This window comes from Megalops cyprinoides, chromosome 11 (genome assembly GCF_013368585.1).
Source record: "Megalops cyprinoides isolate fMegCyp1 chromosome 11, fMegCyp1.pri, whole genome shotgun sequence".
NCBI classification, from domain to species: Eukaryota; Metazoa; Chordata; class Actinopteri; order Elopiformes; family Megalopidae; genus Megalops; species Megalops cyprinoides.
Window position 1 is genome coordinate 37,907,390 of NC_050593.1, and position 13,785 is coordinate 37,921,174.

Below are 13,785 nucleotides of genomic sequence, written 5' to 3' on the forward strand. Positions count from 1 at the left end.
GCTAGCTTGTCTGGCCAAGCATTGAAGCCTGGTCATGCAGCACTTCTAATATTGTTGACTCCTTATGGTTTTTTTTTGCTTGTGTTGTACTCTGCCTCACTTGTAAGTCGCTTTGGATAAAAGCGTCTGCCAAATGAATAAATGTAAATGTACATGTAAGGTAAATGTATTCGCTTTGGCAAGCACAGTTCTTAAAATAAAACAAATGAGAAGCAGAATAGTGCTGATGTCACACAACCATTTTTGTTTGCAAACTGCACAAAATCCTTACATTTAATTTGAACATTATCCACAAGACTTTAAGATTGCACATGTCACTACTTAGACAATATAAGCTGGCCTAACACCTTTAATGTTCAGATGTGAGAAAGTCACTCAGAATCAGAATTGGACTTTATTGGCCAAATATGCTTTTACACATACAAGGAGTTTGACTCTGGTTCTAATATCTCTCATAGTGCGTTCATGCAATGATTTTCAAGGTGACAACAACACTCATACATAATGTTCACACACACACACATACACACACACACACCTCTATCAGAATAACCAAAGTGACTGAGGCACCTGGTGGTCAGCGTGCTGTAGGAGAGTCCGTGGTACTGCACACAGCTTGTTTTCCATGCCATTTTGTGATTTAATTGGGGACTATATATCCATTAAGTTAAGTCACTTCCTTTGAGAGTTTTACCAACAGAAGCACCAGCCAATACAAATGCTCTTAACAGCACAATGCATGGATGCAAATAGGTGGCTCAATGACATTTTAATCATTCAGTTAAATGCTTATAAAAATATAGACAATGCATATTTTTAAAGCAATATGAAGCTGGATGAATAAATGATGATCTTTCATAACATTCTTTATAAAGTCCTCATAATGTTCTGACTAAAATATTTTTGTTTGGGATCTTAATCAAACAGGCTTGATAGCAAGGACATTACCAAGTTAACAGCAGAATCAGAGAAACAGAGAAAACTAATAGGGAAATCTTCACAAACACCTTTTGCATGACATCATTCATGTTAGTGGATTTCTACTACTCCCTGTGACACCAATGTTTTGATCTTTAAAGTCCAATTCCTGGGAATAATCTCAATCACCACATTATTTTTTCATCGGTCTGTCTGTCTTTCCTTCTTCCACCATCTAAAAGATTTTCCTGGTCTCAGGTTTCATTTTCTGTAAAGTGCACAGATCAGAGAGGCCTGATTACATCTTTCTGAGGCTGGGATGAACTCTCACTCTGTTCGGCTTTTCTCTGCTCTCTTCTTCTTTACTTCATCATCCTGTTTTTTTGTCAGCAGTAGGCATGCGTGCCCCATTAGTTTCACAGATCTGTCTTTTGGCAAATAAAGAAAATAGTCACAAAAACAAAGACAAAAAAACAAATAAATATATTGTTGCAACTTCTTGTGGTTCTCCAACTAAGATGAATGGGCAAAACGCATGTGCTGGAGTCTGGTTGAGCTCTGGTGAGCATTTGGTTTGCAGGCACGATCCTTATGGTTTGCACTAATAGGAGACACTGAGAGCCCATATATTTGTAGGACTCAGGTTTCAGGAAGAGATGAAAATCAGGAGATGTTCACGTATCCCAGGACAGACAAACGGAGTGACATTCCTCAGGCACTGTGGCTCCTGGCACTCTGGGTGTGTCTTTTTTATTCTAGAGAAGCGCTGCTGTCTGGCCACCCAGTCCAGCTTGCCAATGCAGAAGGTACAGGCATCCCTCTACAAGTCACAGCAGTTTGCTTGATTGTTCTCAGAAAAGAGTATGGTTCCATTTGCAAGGGGAGGAATGGGGAAAGATCGGTTTTCTTCCAACAGACAGTTTGTTAACTGTGGAGGAGATCAAACAGTTAAATAAAAGCATTAAGGCTATTAATGTTTGTGGAAAACAGCCTTTAGAATGCAACATTATCATACAGATAACATTTCATAGTATTTCTTAAAATTATTCTTATTTTTTCTTATAAGATGACATTGCATATTAGTTCTAAATGGTGACTGTAGTCCACCATTTTCAGTAAATATATTTTTATATTTATATATTAGGCATTAGAGAAATATTGTAATTTTGTCCAAAATCAAATCATCTGACTGATTAAAACTGGCTAGAATATATATAGAATATATATCAATACAATAAAATTGATATTTTTTACAAAAATATGTCAGTGGATTTTTTTTTTATATATAAAATGTTTATATTCAATCAATTGTTCCTATTGGTCAGTTTGCTGTTGTGACAATATTCACAAATACATCCAAATGAAATTTTTCTACTGTTTAACGTCATTGCACATTGACAAACATAAATATGGTAACTGATCATTTCACATCACGAAGAGCTAAGTTACTGAATATGGAAAAGCATTGTTTGAAGAGAGGTTTGATATCTGAATGAAGAAAACTAAACAAGAAAAAAAACTACATAGATGTACACCCTTATGAAAGGCATTGTGTTTACCTGTGTCGGCTCACTGCAGTTGAGATACTGCTGCGGGGCCAGCAGACTCTTGGGAGAGAAGTTGGGGGTGATCCTGCATGACAGGGGGGTAATGCTGGAGTCCTCTTGGGGAATGCCTGAGATACCCAAGATGGAATCGTCTGTGCTCCTCTGGAAGCAGGGGTGTGGCTGTGGGTGGCCATCATTCTGGGACGGCTTGCTATTCTGACATGAGAAGACAGAGGCAGCCATCCCCACATTGCTGAACTGCATCCCTGGGACAGGAAGAGATGAGGTGCTGTTGAACATACAGCTATTACTTGATGGAGGTGCGTTATCCACAAGTACTGTCTGGGTAGGGTAAACACCATTGGGAGTCTTCTGAGGTCCAAAACCAGCCCTGCTGTTTTGCCAGTTCTGAGGTAAAATCCCTGCATGGGAATTTCTTTGGAATCCTGGAGCCTGGCTGTGACAGTCAGGGGGGGGCTGGTGGCCGGTTGGTGCTGTAGTGGAGAGGTGTTGCTGCTGCCATGAGTGCTGCCTAATATTATTTTGAGTCTGAAGTGAAAATTGTCCTTGAAAGCAGGTACTTGGTACAGGATCCAAGAAGAGCTCTTGCTGGGCTGAACTATTCAGGGCACAAACGTCCAACAAACTGTCTGCAACGTTAGTGTTGGGGATGGAGGGGAGCCACCCATCTCCCTCACCTGAAGCCATATGGCTTGATTGGTTGACAGAATTCTGCTGCTGAAAAGCTATTTGTTGGCCCTGCTGTTGGTTCTGGAAAGACAGAGCCACTGGGCAAGGATGGAGCTGCCCTGCTGTGCCCTGAGGGGCTGTCTGCAGCTCCCTCTGGAGGAAAGGGCCAAATCCATTCAGCTTGGTAAGACTAGGACTGAACACAGTCTGTGAGGAAGGTAGCCTTTGCCTCACCTGCTTCTGCATCTGAGGGAAAGACCCAGGCAAGGCAGCGTTGAGGGAAATCGGGTTGCTCTGACCTAAAGCACTTTGGGAATTTATCTGGGCGGGTCCCACAGACTGAGTGAAGATATCATTTGGTTGTATCAGCTGGAGTTTGGGCTGCGTTTGTGTCGGGTCACTCAGTTCCATGGGGACCTGTGGACTCACATGCATCAGCCCTGCTACTTGTAGGCTTTGCCCTCCCAATCCAAGGAAGTTCGTCTGGGGATTTGTGATAACCGGGTTTTGGGGATCACCAAGCAATACAGGGCAGAAGATCTTGTTGAAATGTGAATTCTGCAGCTCCAGCCCTGGCAGACCCACTGGCCCTCTAACAAAGGCATTCTGGTTGCCAAGTGGAGTGGAGGCGACACCATTGGGTGGGACAGAGCTGAGCAGCTCTGAGCCCCTCACACACTGGCTCTTATTACTCTCCTTAAACAGAGCATCCTCCACGTAGGAGAGGATATCATTGGTAACGATGTCGCTGAACTCGTCGGACATGTCACCGCTGATGTTCATTCTCAGCAGAGCATTCTCCCACTCTTTCAGCTCCATGGCATCCACATCCAGGTCCTGAAGAGTGGAGCACAGACTGTCATCACTTATGATCTGTTCCAGAGAATCAATCATCGCCGTTACTGTGGCCTCCTCCTTGAAGCCACATTTAGACCTTGGAATCCCTTCCTGCCAAGCATCACCAGGGACATTAACGAGGGCATGGCTGTCCATGAAGGCTTTGTCAAGGGGGAGCTGAGCGTCAGAGTCAGGGGTCTGCATGTGGAGAGACTGGTGCTGTTTCAACATGGACCCCAGGAGGGAATCAGGATCCAGGCCCTTCGGCTCAGGCATTTTCCTCAGCTTAGGTCCTTTGCTGTTGCCAGTGATGTCGGGCATTTCCAGAGTGGGACTGGTTTCATACAGGAGAGCTTCCCCAGTGGCAAAGCTGAAGGGCAGTTGCATCTTCCTCTGGCGTAAATTCTCCTCCCCTTCTTCATTTCTAAGGACAGAGAGCCGGTGTCATCATAGAGTGCAATCTTATGCAGAGACTGAATGAGACAGTGTTCTTATGATCAGTACTTACGTTAAGGCTCTCTGGCGTGCTATGATGAAGTCAGGCCTTCCTCCTTTGTACACAAGTCTGGCATTCGCTTGGACCCAGACCCAGACCCCAGCCTTAGTCAGGAGTCTAAAGACGGTGAAACCACTTTCACCTGTTTTTATCACTAAAGAAAGAAAAAGTGAAAGTTGAAGACAAGTTCTGTAGGGTCCATCTCACAATAAAAAGTTGTTATGGCAACATTTCTGAAAGGCTGTGATACCTGATTAGCAGTGCATGGGCAGTATTAATAATGAAATATTCATAATAAAAACAGAAACTTACTTCTGACATGGTTGTCTGCACAGTACATCATATCAGCAGCATGAATGAACTGATATCCAGAGCCTCTCATGCACAGCTCCAGCTCAGTGTATCCCAAAACCACCTTCCCTCTGCAAGGGATGAAAGCCAGAATAAATAAATAAGACCTGAAGCTCAGGAGCAATAACTGACACTTCACAGGGATTAACTCTCTGATTATTGCAGTGTGTTGTTTATTGCATGAGCTGCTCAGCTTAAAGAGCAGCATTCCGGTCTCGGCGGGTGTGTACCTGGTGTCGATGCCCATGGGCGTGAAGTCCAGCTTGTGTTTGGTCTGAAAGATGAGCGTCTTTGTCCTGATCTCCAGGATGGAGGGAGGCTGCACAGGCATGGCAATGACAAACAGGGCCAGCTGGGGATGGGCCACACTCCCATCCTCAGCCATTCTGTTCTGCCCATGGAGGTACTTCAGCCGCCCCTGGAAGTTAAGGGCCTGGACATGCAAAAACAGTGGTAAGGATATTATCATCATTCTCAACAGGGGCATGAATGATCAAAGGGAGAGACCTATTTTTACCTGTGACAGGGAGATAACCTGAATGCACACAAAAGGCATTCATTCAGTTCCCAATTCAAGGAATGCCAGAGAGAAACTAAAGGAGGCTCCATGCCACAGAAACAAGAGAAGCACCAATGCAAGAACAAGACTGTAGTTTTTTATCACATTTTATCGCCTTATCATGGTTCTTTACATACATCACACTGACATGAGGTGAAAACCCCATGCTTTGTGTTGGCAGCAGAAATTGCTTTACCAGGAAGCCAGAGGAGTTGTCCAGCAGACAGCGGAAACGGCAGCAGAAGCTCCTCTCCAGGAAGGAGGAGTTTTCAGGGGGGATGTGCTGAGGGTCGTAGCTCACAATGTTGCTGCTGATGTCACTGCTGCTTTGCATGCCTGAAAAGTAATCCAGATAAAGATAAAGGAAATGCAAACCCCAAAGAGCAGTAAAACATAGACAATTTATCTTGGGAACACATCAGTAGGTTAATGCTGTTCTGAATTCTCCCCACACTAGTCAACACTTTAAATCCACTGTGGGGCTAGATTCTACCGGTGAGGACATACTGTCCTGTCACCCCCGCCACCCACCGTCTCCTCCCTGCTCAGAGCTCAGCTGGTTGGGGTTGAGTGCAAAGTGAAGCTGCCGTCTGAACATGGCACGGTCATCTGTGTGTATGAGCTCAAACACACTCTGGTGGACAACATCGGACTGCGGACACAATCATGATAAGAAAAGGGATGCGTGTGAGTGAGAAGGAAGCTCTTACAGAATAGCGGTTCACTTGAAATCTTTTTCACACAGTTTGCTTTTTTCTTACTTAGAACACCTACCTCATGGCAAAAGACCACAAGAATCAACTAATGCATTCTAGGACAAGGCCAGCGGAGAGTGGAGACAATGGCAGATATTAAACAAGGCCAGCGTGTGGAGACAATGGCAGATATTAAACAAGGCCAGCATGTGGAGACAATGGCAGATATTTCCACAAGCAGCACTCAAAGCCACAGCTTGGTATACCTCTCCCAATGTAAACCCTGAAGGATTTACATGTTCAGTGGGCATAAAAAAATAGCAACTAGCCTAACAAGAGTTGCTGGAGATGCAGCCTTGTTTGCATTTTACAGAGAGTAGATATCATGCTGTTCGGAAACAAATGGCAATGAACCTTACTACATTCAATGAATAACATGATAATACATCAGAGGAAAGAGGGCGTTACTTTCTGCTTCCGAAGAACAGTAAGAGCTGCACATCTCCAGACTCACACATACTGAATGCAGAGAGACATTTGTTTGGAAATCTTTATATGAGCCTTTATATGAGTCATTCACATTATCCCCATATTAATGACTATCTGAAAAAAATCAAGGTGCATTAACCTTGTTAATACATTGGCTGACAAGGGAAGAAGTCATACTGCATACCTCCAGGGGACACAGTGTTCTTACAGCTCTTTATAGTGCTCACTGCAGCATTCACGTCAGTTCTAAGGTTTTGTAAATCACCATGTGGCTGCAACCCAACACCATGCTGTTTATAATATTAACTGTATCTGCAGCCTTTCTGAATGAGACAGTCTTTCTACACTTACATGTTTTTCTGATTGATTTTCTTAGATGACTGCCTCCAAAGCAAACTGGTTTTCCTCATTCTCTGTGGTACCAAATTAAAACATTAATTATCTAACCTAAAGTGGGAAGAGACCTTCTGATATTGTACATGTTGAGGGAAAACGAGCCAATGGTTAATCTCTTGTTTTATGAATGAAAAGCTTTCTGAATTTCCAGAGCAGACAAAACTTCCAGACGAGAACATCTGAGATCTTCTCACGCGATCTGAAATCTTCTCATCTTCTTCACACACCATTGTGTGTGTTTTTTCCAAAAAAAACATGAATTACATAACCATGTAAAAAGCATCCACATGAATCCTTAATAACGCAAGTCCCTGATAGGTGAAAAAGTAACACCTTTTTCTAAATCATCAAAAAAGAAATAATACAGTAACTCCAAGACATTGACTTTTTCACATTTTGGTTATGTAGCACATATTGAAGAATAGTTATGAACAAATTGTACCCCTGGCATGGAAAATACTCTTCTGATATATAGCTTGATGTAATTGGATTAGCATAAAATGGAGACTGTAATGACATGCTGAACAAATATACACAGTGTGGGTGTGGAAAGATCATACGGCTCACCTGATGGAAACCCAGGTAGTCTTGTATGGTAGGAGAGGCGTAGAAGACATATCCCTCAGCTGTGACCACCAGGACAAAGCCATTCAGTGCCTTCAGAAACAGGAGCAGAACACGTCACAGACACAGAAATACAAAAATACAAGACATAAAACACAAACAGTATGATTGATTCATTCAGAAATAAATCACAGTCCTATATATAAACATACACAAACAACTACCAAAAGTATACAGAGGTAGAGGAGCAGACAGAGCAGGGCAGAATAGAGCCAGCAGCCCCTCAGGTGCAGCCCAGCAGGGCAGAGCCAGCAGCCCCTTAGGTGCAGCCCGGTCTTACTGAGCTATACCTCAGCTGCTGTGCACAAGAAAAATCAACACCGATGTCCAGGTGTGATGGTCTGGGCAAAGGTATCACAGCATTCTATTGAGGAGTTTTTTTGCCCTGTTATGTCTCATGTTGTGTAACTGGCTAAAACCATTATGCCCTCCCACACTTTGGACGATCACTGACCTATTGTGTCTGTAACATCTTGCAGGATAGAAACTGCTGTCAGTGACCATGTGCTGACAAAGATGATTCTGTCTTGATAAGCAGAAGCACTGTTCTGCTGACAGGGAAAATGGGTTCCTCCTCTTGTTCTCTTTCTTGATTTTCAACAGGATTAACAATAAACAGGATAAACTGCCTGTGTCCAATCACCTCTCCTACTATTCAATCATTGTTTTACTTACATAACAGTAAAGGTCACGCAAACATATCATAGTCACTCATTAAAAATTAATTCATTAATCACACTGGTTTTTGAAGCATTAAATCTGTTTATATCTCTGGAAAGGAGTTTCTCCCTTCAGGGTTCATGTAATCAGAACATGACATCATCCAGTTTCAGAGCCATGACATAAGTGGCAATTTACCCTTCCTGACAAGAAGTAAAATGTATTCCAGAAGTCTTTTTAAAGCCATTCCTACAGCCTCAGTTTTAAAAAGAAAAAAAAGATTAATGTGAGGCCCTGTATCATGCTGGACTTTAGAATGTAGAGAGTGGAGAGGAGAGGCCAGAGAAGAGGCTGCTCATATGGAGAGAGAGAAAACATCCCAGGCAATTAGTGACCTTTCTTCAGGTGTTAAACATGCCAGGGGAAGGGGATAATATGGCTTTCAGTCATGCACAGGATCCTATTTCTCATAAACAACAGGCTATCAGTTCAGCTCCCTCTCCATCACAGACTGGGGGGATGGAGTGAGGATGAAGAGAAAATAACCGAAATGAACCTCTCCATACTCATCCAAATTTCATATGAAGTCTGTAATTGTCAAAGTTTACAAACTTTACAGGAATAATATCTGTATTTCATAAGGAAGTTGTGTGTGTGTATGTGTGTGTGTGTGTATATATATATGTATGTATATATGTTATATTTACTTTTACTCAAATGTGCTAAAAATAACAACACCAGAGAAGCAAGAATCAACCCTGCCAAACACACAAACTATTCCCTCCTAAAGGTGAACTCCCAGGTTTCAGTGGGTACCGAAACGTCCCTGAAACCTGATACTGTTTGCCTTGCCTGCAGTGGAGCACCTGAAGAGCTTCAGCACAGTCTGCCTGCAGAAACCATGGTGGCAAACTTTCAGCTGTCAAAACTGCCTAACTAAATAAAGAGTCACAAAACTACTCAATATTGCTCAATTGTGCAGGTTTTCATTAAAAGTTTGCATATTTTTCTTCCTGAAAGCTGGTGGAAGGAGGAAGCACTAAAACATTAAAATAATGCTGAGCTTTTTCAGTTTTTTTAATTGAATCTGTCTTCCAACATGTAAAGTATGTTTGCCGGTACTATCCAAGAATGCTGCTGAATCTGTGTGCAGCTGGAGTGGGTGAGTGACCTGCTTTTTGTCCTTACAGTATCACTGTACCCACCATGGGTCACATACTTCACACCACTTCAGCTCGGCTCTGATGGCTGCCTGGCATCTATTCACATTTAGACAAACCTATTATTCAATTAATTATTCCAAAATCATGGCTGCATAAAGGGAAAAATGATTTAAAAATACCAAATAGGATTGAGGGCCTCAACTACAGACCTATCAGTAATTTGTGTCAATGGTGCATTTGTCTGTAATTTGTGTCATCATATCATCATATCATAAGTTGGACAGAAAAACTGACAGTGTATGAAAACCCATTCATTTCCCCATAACTGTCAGAGAATTTTTTTCATCTTGCTTTTGAATACACTGTAACATCCCAGTCTGAACAAATGCATATACATTGACACACCCGCAGTGGTTACTGTGAGTTGTTGGTAATTTACTGCTGTGTGGGTGACCCTGTGCCTGTGGGTCACACGGTAACACAGTAATGACCCTGTGCCTGTGTCAGCAAGACTCTGCTCATCACTGCGTCACATCTCCACTGTTGTCTCCACTGCACATGTGACACAGCTGCTGCTACATATGCCATATATTAGAGGCACCACAGTCCCTAGGGCACCCATGGTATGGTTGTTGCATATAGCGAGGGAAAGTGAAATCAAATCACAATGTGGATACAGGGGACAGATCACACATATGTATAATCTGAAAAGATGCATTTTAATACCCAGTGTACATGGGGCCTATTCACTGACCTACTATAGTTTGCTGTTTACTGTAACTTGCTGATAAGAGAATGCAAACCTGAATTAGTTTCAGCTAGATGGCCAATGCACTTTTTCCCAAGATAGTTGTATGATAGTAACAGTCCAAAAGTTGTCCACTAGTCACCACACCCATATTCTTACAATCTCTGTACAAAAATAAGCATTTTGGCCACTTGGCTCTGTAGGACAGACGGGGAATGTCACTCTCTCACATTAGTGTCTGCACTGCTCAGCTTTGCATTGATATGGCATGGTCCACATCTTTTCATATTTGTCCATAAACAGAAACCTTTATAGGATTCAAATTTACACTGACATTTTATTTAAGGATGATTTGTGTTGTGTTGAGATGATCATGCATGCAGGAAGGCTGGTGCAATGCCATGACATGTGACATCATTCATTTTTTTACTCCAATATGTGTGCTTTAGGGGTACAGATTCAACTTTATTCAGCTCAAGTAGTCATATTTGAAAATATTAGTTCACTTGTGAACTTTATGCTCCAAGAGTCAGTTGAGAATCAAATTCTTTGATGTCAATCTTTGCACAAAAGTACTTTGGCATCATTGTGACACAAAGCAATGTGATAGAGCAGCTGAAATCTTTCCCCACTTTCAGAAGCACAGAGCGTGGCACTTTGGCTTTGGGTGAGTTGATCGAGTCTGTGTGAGTGTGAACAGGCACTCCTGGTCAACTCACTGTGGAGAGGTGCCAGAGAAACCAGGCTGTTATCAGCACCACAGACTCTCTAATCTCTATTTCAATCCAGACTTCCTGTCACCTACCTGGAGCAGGAGGTCACCCTCTGAGAAGGTGACACCGTCAGTCGAGGTCCCGCTTTGCCCGTTGCTGTGGAGACCCTCGCTGCGATCCCCTGGCCAGCCCACGCTGCCTTTTCTCATGGTGGCTATAACAGAGGAAAGAAAACAGCTGAGCAGTGGCATGCAAGCCTGACAGCAAAACCCAGAGAAATCTGGAGCGGCCTGTACTTCTGCTCGCGGTTTACACACTCTCTCCCAACTCCTCAAATTGTTCTCGTTTTTTTGTTCAACCGACAAACCCACTTCTCCACCCCCAGTCCCCCACCACCCTCCCTGCAGCTGGACATACAAATACAGCTCCTAATTACACATAGCCAGAAAGACTTAAAGGACAAGACCAGGCTTATTTGATTAAATCAAAGATCACCCCCCTTTTTCTTTGCACAGTTTATTTATTGCTGTAGTGAGGAGAAACAGACAGGGACTGAGAGAGACTAAGCCGACTGCATGTGGAGCAGGACAGGGCCGGACACGGTGGGCCAGAGGAGGCTTACCGCTGGAGTTCAGTCTTCTGTAAAGCCTCCCAGCAGAAGACTGGGCTATGAAAACAATTTCAATCACAATCATAACAGACCCAGAAAGCTGCAGTTATTTATATCCATTACAACATGGCCTTTTTGCACGTCTTCAGTTACTAATACTGTTATTTAGTCTTTACTCAGCAGCATCTTCTTGAAAGGAGGGAAGGAGGAATGCAATATAATATGTAACACAATAATCTCATGAACAAACAGTTTTACATATTTTTTACTATATATATATATCTCTGCCATGCTGTGCGACCGCAGGTTTGTTGATGGTAGAGTAGCACCATGTGCACATGGTCTCTCTGACAGGGCTCTGTGGCCAGTGACCCTGACCTCACAGACCTGGGGCCCAAGTAGAGGAGAGCAGACTTATTCTCCCAGACAGGACATATAATCTGTGGGTCTATATCCAAGCCAGGGCTGAGAACAAGTACATCCTGTTTCAGAACCAGGCCACCGGAACAAACCTCCACTGTCCACGGTCTGATGAGGAGCCTTCAGCTCGTAAATCAATGCAACACGTTCTGACATGTTGAACCCCACCGCAGCACAGGAAGGAGGAGGAAGGAACACATGAGCCTGTGAAACCCCACCACAGCACAGGAGCGCGTGAGCCTGTGAAACCCCACCACAGCACAGGAAGGAACACATGAGCCTGTGAAACCCCACCACAGCACAGGAGCGCGTGAGCCTGTGAAACCCCACCACAGCACAGGAGCGCGTGAGCCTGTGAAACCCCACCACAGCACAGGAAGGAATACATGAGCCTGTGAAACCCCACCACAGCACAGGAGCGCGTGAGCCTGTGAAACCCCACCACAGCACAGGAAGGAGCAGGAAGGAACGCATGAGCCTGTGAAACCCCACTGCCACAGGCAACATTTCGCACGCAACCCACACAGCACATCAAAGCACCCTCTCACTTGAAACTGTGGGTTTTATACTACATGACAGACATTTAATATTTGAGATGAAGTCGCATGAAAGACTGTATATCTTCTGACATAAAAATTGTAGGAAGGTTTGACCATCATACATTTTCTATGTAAAGCACCCCTCAGCACATCGCTGAGTTTCACAGCACACCGCTGAGTTTCACCGCACACCGCTGAGTTTCACAGCACACCGCTGAGTTTCACCGCACCCCTCAGCACACCGCTGAGTTTCACAGCACACCGCTGAGTTTCACAGCACCCCTCAGCACACCGCTGAGTTTCACAGCACACCGCTGAGTTTCACAGCACACCGCTGAGTTTCACCGCACCCCTCAGCACATCGCTGAGTTTCACAGCACACCGCTGAGTTTCACCGCACACCGCTGAGTTTCACCGCACCCCTCAGCACACCGCTGAGTTTCACAGCACACCGCTGAGTTTCACCGCACCCCTCAGCACATCGCTGAGTTTCACAGCACCCCCCAGCTCACCACTGAGTTTCACAGCACCCCCCAGCTCACCGCTGAGTTTCACAACACCCCTCAGCACACAGCGCACCGCTGAGTTTCACAACACCCCCCAGCTCACCGCTGAGTTTCACAGCACCCCCCAGCTCACCGCTGAGTTTCACAGCACCCCCCAGCTCACCGCTGAGTTTCACAACACCCCTCAGCACACAGCGCACCGCTGAGTTTCACAACACCCCTCAGCACACAGCGCACCGCTGAGTTTCATTCCTGTTCTGTTTCTGTCTGACTGGCACAGCACATCGCTGTGAGCCCTCCTGTCCTTCCTTCTGTGATGTTTTCCAGACAGAGGGAAATTAACCCGCACTTGCCTGTGAAAAAGGGAATCCTACTCCAGTCCTGTCCGGCCTGCTGCTTAACGACCATCGCGTGCAGAAAGAGACCGAATCCCTGACAGCACCTGAACCCCATTAGCTAACAAATTGGCCTGCTGCCCAGCCGTCTTCCCTCTTAACCATTTGTAAATCGTGTTCAGTGATAAATGCTCCCCCTCTTCTAAACCTAATCTAGTTAATAAATCTCACTGTAAAAAGCACCACAGAGCACACAGAGATGTTAGTTTTGAGCTTTTCGGTAGGTTTGAGCTTACATACTTAAAGCACCAGTGCACCATTGAAATAATCCAGTGAACAGATTCAGAGGGATGCATACATATGTTAAGTAAGAGTTTAACATGTCAGCATTCTGTGTGCTAGTTAAGCACATGGCTCCCCACTGTTTCGCAGTTTGGGATTTTTCTGAGGTGATTGCTTTCTCATGGTGCATTCTTCTCCATGTTTAAC

General features: G+C 44.2%; 1 protein-coding gene across 1 annotated transcript in view; it reads right to left on the reverse strand.

The window, feature by feature from the left end:
• Positions 1-838: 838 nt before the first annotated feature.
• Positions 839-13,785, reverse strand: part of LOC118785419 (aryl hydrocarbon receptor-like) — a 47,518-nt gene continuing 34,571 nt past the window's right edge. Inside the window, exons 3-11 of the mRNA XM_036540036.1 lie at positions 10,979-11,100; positions 7,546-7,635; positions 5,930-6,050; positions 5,595-5,734; positions 5,070-5,272; positions 4,801-4,910; positions 4,501-4,642; positions 2,478-4,416; positions 839-1,846 (exon numbers count right to left, since the gene is read on the reverse strand). Coding sequence (XP_036395929.1) covers positions 1,739-1,846; positions 2,478-4,416; positions 4,501-4,642; positions 4,801-4,910; positions 5,070-5,272; positions 5,595-5,734; positions 5,930-6,050; positions 7,546-7,635; positions 10,979-11,100 — 2,975 coding nt within the window. The 3' untranslated portion in view covers positions 839-1,738. The remainder of the gene's footprint in view (positions 1,847-2,477; positions 4,417-4,500; positions 4,643-4,800; positions 4,911-5,069; positions 5,273-5,594; positions 5,735-5,929; positions 6,051-7,545; positions 7,636-10,978; positions 11,101-13,785) is intronic.